We start from the raw sequence: 9,421 nt of genomic DNA, 5'->3' as shown, positions 1-9,421 counted from the left end.
AGAAGTTTGGTAGATTCAGAATTTCTATTTCGTGAAATTAATATATTGGTTAGCATGGAGGAAATCGTTAATGATGCCATTGTGGCCTTTCAAGGTGAGCTAGCTAAGAGCGCTGATGAAAATGGCAATGATGCTGACGGAAAGGGCAGCTGGCGTGTGGCCAAAATGAAACATGTAGCTTGCTGCTACATTGATGGGGCAATATGGATTTTTTCCTATGTATGTATCTCTATGATGGTGTTTGAATCTCCCGAAGATGAAGATGAAGATTAAGTGTTTCACGTAAAATGAGGTGGTAATAACATGTGATTAATTAAGTTTTAATTATTACAAACTTGAAAAATGGATTAATCTGATATTTTAGAACAACTTTCATATAAAAAGTTTTCACACGAAACACACCGTTTAGCAGTTTGAAAAGCGTGACACTTTAATCCAGAATTTTAGCAGTTTGAAAGATTCGAACGGGGCCATGTATGCAACTATCATCTGTAGGACTATGGACCTGTTGGCTGTGTGCTAAACCATATGTGGACACGTTGATCCATGGTATGACCTTGTCATTTGTGTGCGCTAAATATATTATAGGTGAACTTTATGTATGTATGCACCTGTTAATCTATTATATGTGCACCTTCATGATATATGAACCATAAATGTTATGTTTTGTATTTTGTCGGTGTGTCATATTTGTCTTGTTTTTTTTGTCAGTTTTTGAAATTTTGCTACCTATTAATCAAGCTAATGTGGTATGTACATGAGAGCAATTATGAAATCATATTACTTAGGTCATAATTATCGAATCATATTACTTAGGTCATAATTATGAAATCATATTATTTAGGTCATAGCAAGTTTTGATGCACTATCTACCAGTTTTACTTTGGAAAAAGCTACTAGACAGTTTATTACGCTCATGTTGTTCATGTTGAGACGCCCAACTAGACAGTTTATTATGCTAGGTTGAGTGAGCTTCTCATATGGGTAAGTTTAACTAGCATCTCCGTGCAAACTGCGCATAGCTGATCATCTAAGTGCCTTATGGCCCTATTGCAGGTATGCATCAGTAATTGAGCTCTCTCATTTTTTTCATTCATAATGATCGATGGTTAAGATGATACTATCTATGCAGAGTCTGATGATACAACTGAACCTTAGTAGTATTTTCTTAGCATTCAGTTCTTTTTTAACCTAGTAGTGTTTTTCTCCTCATATATGTATGCAATCATATCTCCATGCACAGGATGTTTTTCAAACATGGTTCATATGCAGCAGGACAAACTGAAGCACAAATTAATTTAGGTGCAATTGTAAATTTACCACTGCTTTCAATCGTTATTGCAAGACTGCCACTAGAAAATTGCAAAAATACCACTAGAACTGTTATTCGAGTGGCATCTTTGCAAAATTGAAAAAAACGGTGGCAAATTTACAAATGCCCCATTAATTTAGAGGCTTGCTAACCCACGGTATACCGTTAGAACGATATAATCATTAGTCGGACACCTCAACCCTAATGCACATGGCGGGCACGCACCAGCTTGCGTGCATGTGCTAGTGCTGGTCGTGGATACTGTATATTTTTTTTGGAAGCAATTCACATACACAAATACACTAGCTAATTACTACTCTGCGCATCTGCCATGCATGACATGACAAGTGCTCCTCACTCATGCACCCATAGATTATATGAATGCCTATCCTTTTGGTCACACATAACTACAAACTCCTCTATAATTGCGTGCTTAGCTATATGACATGTTATTGTTATTATAGCTATACTCAGTGGTTGGGCTGGTACCTCAGTATCTTATATTATGATACTATTTTTTACATGTCAAAATATGATTATCTATAATAGTACCTCGAAAGTATCGTAAAGTATCTATCATGATACATGTGGGTAGCAAACCAAGCACATATCAGCTGGTATATGTGGGTCTCAGTTTTAACATATACCCAGTCTGATACCAAGGTATCACGTATGATACCTATTATCTCTGGTATTTGTGGTACTAAGCATGATACATATATGTATTATGTTGATACCTGTAGGTACCGGGTCTGATACTTATATGTACTAGACATAATACCTAGGTATCGGTCGTGATACATGTAGTTACCAAGTCTGATACTTATAAGTATCGTATATTATACCCAGGTATCAGTCGTGATACATGTAAGTACCAGACATGATAGATGTAGATACCAGATCTGATACTTATATGTACTAGACATGATACCTAGGTACCGATCATGATACATGTAGTTACGAAGTCTGATACTTATAAGTATCATACATGATATCTAGGTATCAGTCGTGATACATGTAGATACCAGACATGATACTTATAAGTATCATACATGAAACCTGGGTATCATGTCTGGTACCTCGTGATACATGTAGGTACCAGACATGATACCTAGATACGACTCATATACTCACGTATTTTACCTTGAAACAAGACCGTTTATCATCAGGTCACATAGGATCACATATAGCAATAGAGAATCAAGTCATTTTCTCTTGCTCATGGTCATTGGCAACTTTAACTTCGATTTGATGCAAATAGCATCATCAAGGCAGGAGTAGTCATTTTTTGATCGTGACAATAGTAGACTAGTAGTGCATGTACTCCTCCTATACTACTAGTGCATGCAATAGTATATGGCAGGCAGTAGTATAGTACGGAGTACTACTAGTACTGTACTAGTAGTGCATGCGCAAAGAGTTAATCCGTGGGGCTCGTGGGACCCATGCGGGAGGAGAGATGGGTGGTTCATTTGCGACGCTGGGTTGGACGGTTTGATGCCGTGCATAATTTGTACTGTCCTAACGGTATACCGTTTTATAGCTTTTCTCTTAATTTATATCCCCACACCTCAGAATCAGGAGGTAAGTCTTTCATTTTCATCTATTTCTGTACATACGGTTTCCCTAATTAATCTGCATCATTGAATCACCCTTCTTTGGCTTCATCTTCAATTACTTTTAGACTTTATTGGTTTACTTTCATAAATTGATAAATATCTTTGGAGTAATTTAATTTAATCTAAAATTAATTTACATATATGATAAAAGTAATATTTACAACATACATTTTTCATCGAAATATAATCGTGTAAAATCTTGTTTTAAAAATTTAATTGTAATAAATATAACGGTGTAATTGGATTAAAAAATAATACCTAGTTTAAAAGATATACTACCTCCTTTTTAATATATGACATATTTGACTTTTTGTGTCCATTCGATTTATTAAAAAAAATTAGGTAACTATAATTTATTTTGTTGTAAGTTGTTTTATCACTAAAAGTATTTTAAGCATGATTTATGTTTTATACATTTGCATAAATTTTTTTAAATAAGACGAATGATGTTAAAAATCAACGACGTCATCTATTAAAAACGTAGGGAGTAAGTTTTTTTTAGCTGCGCTGATATCCTTTATAACTAAACAGCATGCATCACCTTGTCTAATCACGAACCAGTCGCGCTATAAGACTAATATAAGTGCGCGCACAATAATTAGATTTTACCGTAACAATTATATATATATTAAACTCCTATGTTTGGTACAGCATCAATACAGAAACCGATCGCCCCCGTCACCGTTGTGCGCTGAAGGAAAAATCAGAATCGGCGATGTCGGCCGACGAGGATGCCATCCACCTCCTGTCCGGCGGGTCGTCTAGCAGCTGGCGAGACGCAGCCGCCGCCGGCACCGGGTATATGTCCTCCTCCGGTGCCGGTGGTGAGGCCACCGTGATTGGGCTCGGCGGGTCGTCCGACCTCGCCCTGTGATCCTGCAGCAGGTGCACCGGCGACGCGGACCGGCTCGACGCCGGCGTCGCGAAGTCGACGCTCATCTGCGCCAGGAACGCGTCCGCGTCCCGGACCTTCTTCTTCTCCATCGCCTTCTTCCTCCAGTTCATCAGCGCCTTCATCGTTTGCTCCTCGAAGATTGTCTTCTTCATGTTCGATCCCATCTGCAAGTGATGGCCAAAACACATACCAACACAAAGGGCATCTCATGGGTTCAATATTGTGGAAATAAAGAAAAGACATTTTATGGGGACTGGTAGTGAAACTGAAATTTCGAAACAAAAAAAAGGTTTTGGACTGATTTTGAACAAATTTTGCAAAATTCCAAAAAAAAACCCCCTCCTTTTCTTAATAGATGATGCTGTTAACTTTTGGACACTTGTTTGACCATTATCTTATTAAAAGAATTGTACAAATGCAAAATATAAATTATTTAAAAAGTACTTTTAGTGATAAAACAACTCAAATGATAATTACATAAATATTTTTAATAAGACAAATGGTCAAAACGTGTGTCTAAAAATTAACAGCGTCGTCAATTAAGAAACTGCTAATAGAATTTGTGAATGGCTTGTTCACCTGTGTGACGAGCGCGTAGAGCGGGAAGGTGATGTAGCTGCATAGCACCTGAAGAGAGATCCCCACAATGACTTCCACGATGCTCAGCCAAATATTTTCATGGAAGCATTTCTTCAGACCAGGTGTTGCCTGTCACACACAAAACAACCAGATCGATGAACAAGCTGTGTCATTTTTTGTCTCATTAGTCAGTGCATGCATCACACTTAATTTGCTTAAGAACTGATAATGGCAACAACTAAGCAAGTAGCATACACACCATAGTCCATACGAAATGCGCCATCTGAAATGCGTTCTGGTGATCATCGATCCGTCGTCCCATCGATCAGTAGCCACAAATGGATGGATGCTATGTTAGTTAATTAGGTGTTAATTGTGAAAGATAAAGTACTATTTGTAGTTGAGCAGCAAGGTTTAGGTTTTAAACATGTACATGGAAGAGTGTCAGGTGTATGAAGAACAAGACCCAGTCAGGGCGGTTGAACCAGAAGTACTTGTTGCTTGGTTCAACCACAGGTGCTCCCTGGATCACAGTGGCCCTGTCCTGTATCTCTTGGGCCATCTGCATGATCACCATCTCTAGCTTGGTCCCAACTAACAAGACGATCTGAGACAACGGTGGCATTCACATGAATGTTTGTTCATTAGTTATATGATCATATTAATTTTCATGATAAATTAAAGCATAATTAATTATGTTAACTGTTTCTTTGGACAGGGAAATTTCGCTCTTACGATGAGAGGAACAAAAGAGATCCAAATAAGTGTGCCAAGACCTACACGCGGGGAAAAAGTTGAAAAAAAATCGATGGTGATTATAAGACCAATTCAGAACAAGGTTTTGAGAGTAAAAAACAGAATGAAATAGGACAAGGATTACCGTGGATATCGAGGAAGAGTACAAGGATTCCGACGAACCACAGAGGGAGGCTGCAAAACCAGCCAAATGTGTCAAGATCCACATACACATACACAACTGGAGACTAAATATGTTTCTTTATAAAAAAAATGTTGAATATAAGAGTCCTATAATTAATAAAGCGAGGACGGACCTGATGCCAACGACAACTTTGAAGTCGTCCTCCAAAGACCTCTTGATGTATTTGTGGAAGTCGAACTTGCTATTCTGCGACAAATGCGCCTGCAAAAGAGAAGAAGCTAAAACCATTACTCAATGCACACTCGAAAAAAAAACCTGGTCTCTGTTTGCATCATCAATGTTGAATTGGTCAGGTTTGATTAGTATATACATTGATGAAGCCTTGCCGCATGGTCAGGTAGTCCACCTTGGTGACGGACCCAAAGAACTGCCTGAAGAATGCTACCTAACAACAAACACGGCATGAATATTTTTTTTTTCAAAAAATATGGATTGAATTGGAACAGCTAGGCCAGTTGCAAGAATAAAAAACAAGCATGTATTCGGAGATTGATAACTCACGATCCATCTGAGCCCAGGGGTGCTTGAGAATGATCCCAGATGCCGCTTCACGAACGACGTCTGATGCGTGAACCTGAATCGTGAAGGATCTGCATGGATCGATCATATTTTTCAGCTGATTTGCTCCTCCTCTTTCAAGACATTATCATAAAGGTTCTGAAATGAAATAGTTAGGGAGATTCTTAATTCACTACCGATTGCGAACTGATACTCCAATGAGTTGGTCTGTGACTCCCACTTCTTCCATTTCTTCATCTAAAACCAAGAAAGACCAATTATTATATATTTACTGGCAAATTAATAAATTGGGTTTCTTGTCGAAACAATCCATTTGAAGGACTGACAATCTTGCTAGAACTAGAGAAAACATGTGCATGAGGGACAGAACGACAAACTCACTTTGAGGCGCCCTAAACCCATGGTGATGACGCAGTAGGTAACATGGAACACGGCGAGCACGAAGATGAAAATGTGCAGCTGGTGCATGCTCTTTGCCGACATCAGCGCCACCTTGCCCTGCAGAAAACCCAAGAAAAATCAATTATAGTTAAATTAGTTATTGCATCGAGGTTGTGCTTGCCGGCAGCTGGTGTTATTCTCACATCGAATTTCGAGCAGTAGTCCCCGCCGCCGGCGCCGGCCAAGGACCGGCGATCACTTGCTGCTTCTTCTTCGATGGCATCTTGGCCTGCCTTGCACGGCAACAAGATGTTGGCAGCCGACTTGGGGATGCAGATCTTGGAGATGGGCGCCTGTGCCACGGTGAGAAGCAGGGATATGAAGCCCAGCAGCATCAGCTCTGCAAGTGCAGATAGGACAAGAAATATGAGAACTGCGGTGGTTTTCTAGTTTGTGTGCCATCTAAATAATTATTTTTTTAAAAAAATAAATTAATATATCATTTTACAAATATATACATAAAATTCAATTCCTAAGTTGAAAAAAAACAAATTTAATGTATATTAACAGTTAAACTTGTTTGTTTTGTAATTTACAGAAGTTAAATTTAATCCTACATGCTCGTGAAATGATCTATCACATACTAATTTGTATTGTTGTTATTTTTTAAAAAAATCATAACCATTTGAACAGCATATAATCAACGAGGGAATATAAAAAAAAATCATGTAATGACTCCTCCACCCTACCTTAAAAAAACAAATTAACAAAAATAATTTTTCTTTCTCCTTTTTGGCCTGATTGCTCGCTCGCTTGTTAATTCTCTCTCAAAAATGAGAGTTCAAAATCATAACCATTTGAGAGTTAAAAATATTTCCCATAAGAACATGGTGAATCCTGTGCGCAACAATGAAAAATATGTAATGACTCTGACTCGGTCCATTGTGATGAACTGGTATGGTTTTTCTGGTCATTTATGATTAAAGAAGATTGCTCTGTCTCGGTCGGCTGATCCAGACAAAACAACTCGGTCGTCCTCAAATCGCTACATGCATGCAATAATTTAGCTATTAGTTTATTCCTTTTCCTCTTCCCCGCTTTAAATATTTTTTCTTCTAAACTAGTTAGGAACTATACTTATAAGCCAAAATTTGAATTTTAAGAGTTGATTTTGAGATTTTTCATCGAAGTTTATTTTTCAGCCTTTGCTGCTAGATCGTTAAGAACACATACATAAAAGTTTTATTTACAAATTATTTTTCGTTTGCAAATATACCGTTTGGCTTATTCCCTGAATAAGCCAACCGATGGGCATGTTATCCAACATACAATCTAATCACACCGTTATATTAGATGTAATTAAATTTTACAACAAGATATCACATTATTACATTCTAATTAAAAGAATATGTGTTTTAAACCGTTAAAACTCAATATTTCATACATAATAGCAGTATGTTTGAACATATGTCTTAAGTGTGTTTCACAAAATTCATATAACTACTTATCTCTAATCTCTCTCCACTTCATCCATCTATACGTGTATGTATCTAGTAATCTTCAAAATGATTTTTCTCTTAAACTACTAATATATATATATAATCCGATCACACCGTTGTATTCGTTGTAATTATATCTTTACAATAATATATCGCATGATTATATTCTGATGAAAGAAAAACATATGTTTTAATCTGTTAACATTAGATGTTTTATACGTAACAATGATACGTTTCAACGTGTCTAATATGTGTTTCACAAAATATTTCATTGTTTGTGGCTGATTTTTTTTAACATATATAACCTAATATTTCACCGATGATCAACCAAAAAAATTAGTCACCCGAATTTTTTTTAAGTAATCGGACATCCGACTGGTAGTTTCCTCCATGATTAAATACAAGTAGTCCCCCCTTAAAAAGCGAAAGGAAACTATAAACGGCTTATTTGTGACGTTTGATTTGGAGGACCCAGTCTTGCGTAAAATACTTGAAAAAATGACGAGGGAGGCAGCAAAGTGGCTAGAGGGGAGCAGCAATATAATATTCCCTTCTTCCCTAAATGTTTGATGCCATTGACTGTTTTAAACATGTTTGACCATTCGTCTTATTTAAAAACTTTGGTGAAATATGTAAAACTATATGTATACATAATAGTATATTTAGCAATGAATCAAATGGTAGAAAAAGAATTAATAATTACTTAAATTTTTTGAATAAGACGAACGGTCAAACATATTTAAAAAAGTCAACGGCGTCAAACATTTAGGGATGGAGGGAGTAAGAGCTAGCTGAGGGTGAGCTGAGGCTGAGGGTGACCTGCTTTGATCTTGTCGAGGGCGTCGCCCATGGCCTTCTTCTGCCGCCTACGGAACCACTGCAATGCAAGCAGTAGCGCCACCACAGGGCGATCGATCGACCAGGATCGGATGTTAATTGAGATGTCACAAGAACACAACAACAACAACAACCAAATTAACTCGAGAGATGAGCACACCGCGTGCGCGCGCGGGTACATGGCTGAGGTTGTGGAGGCCGTGCTCCATGGCGACGGAGACGAGCACGAGGACGGCGCAGACGACGGCCACCGCCCACGTCGGCGTCTCCGGCAACTCCCGCGATCCCGATCTCCCACCTGCCATGATCCGATAGATCCCCTGGTGCGTCTCGGGGTGAGCTGACTGGGTGACCGCTAGCTTAGCTCTGATGCACTTGACACTTTGACACCTTTGACAGGGGGCGGCCGGTTTTTATTAAAGAGCGGGGGCGGGCCGGGGGGCGGCGGGCGGCTGTGTCAAAGCGCGTGCATCGCCGGCCAATGGCTCGATCGCGGCAGGTTGGGCGACGTGGTGAGCCCGTTTCTGACCAACTCATCCCATCCTACGTACCGGAAATTTGTGCATTCGTGAGTAGTGACGATCTGCCGGGTACTTAATCCTTAATGCATAACAGGGTTTACGGGTCAACATAAGAGGGTTGATAGGTCAACCAACTTGCAACTTTTTCTATGAGTTACGGTCCAACTAATATGATTCGTATGGAGCAAGTTTAATGCTATCTCCATTCGATCTTTTTTGTATTTAGGCAAATTAAATTTGTTACAAGGCACTCTAATTTCATGGTTTTAGCCGGAAGACTTCGCAAAAATCAAGTTTTAAGGGAAGACACTATCAAAAA

At 38.6% G+C, this 9,421-nt stretch overlaps 1 protein-coding gene across 1 annotated transcript; it reads right to left on the bottom strand.

The window, feature by feature from the left end:
* Positions 1-3,534: 3,534 nt before the first annotated feature.
* LOC4341067 (MLO protein homolog 1) lies at positions 3,535-8,969 on the bottom strand. Its single transcript, XM_015786516.3, has 14 exons — positions 8,761-8,969; positions 8,564-8,621; positions 6,449-6,645; positions 6,246-6,362; positions 6,041-6,101; positions 5,847-5,935; positions 5,656-5,730; positions 5,458-5,546; positions 5,286-5,335; positions 5,141-5,181; positions 4,839-5,012; positions 4,665-4,700; positions 4,406-4,534; positions 3,535-3,990 (listed from the first exon to the last, which is right to left on the bottom strand). The coding sequence occupies exons 1-14, from the start codon at positions 8,884-8,886 to the stop codon at positions 3,610-3,612; spliced, it is 1,623 nt and encodes a 540-aa protein (XP_015642002.1). The 5' UTR covers positions 8,887-8,969; the 3' UTR covers positions 3,535-3,609.
* Positions 8,970-9,421: the final 452 nt, after the last annotated feature.

This window comes from Oryza sativa, chromosome 6, assembly GCF_034140825.1.
Source record: "Oryza sativa Japonica Group chromosome 6, ASM3414082v1".
Classification (NCBI taxonomy): Eukaryota; Viridiplantae; Streptophyta; class Magnoliopsida; order Poales; family Poaceae; genus Oryza; species Oryza sativa.
Note: the sequence above shows the minus strand (reverse complement) of the source record. Positions and strands in the feature narration are given on the sequence as shown.

Excerpts from the sequence above, each read along its gene's own strand:
- LOC4341067 (XM_015786516.3), bottom strand. The coding sequence starts at position 8,886 with ATGGCAGGTGGGAGATCGGGATCGCGGGAGTTGCCGGAGACGCCGACG. Across the intron at positions 5,547-5,655 it reads TGCGGCAAGGCTTCATCAAT|GCGCATTTGTCGCAGAATAG; the intron begins GTATATACTAAT and ends TCTCTTTTGCAG. Across the intron at positions 5,182-5,285 it reads ACTCTTCCTCGATATCCACG|GTCTTGGCACACTTATTTGG; the intron begins GTAATCCTTGTC and ends CCCCGCGTGTAG.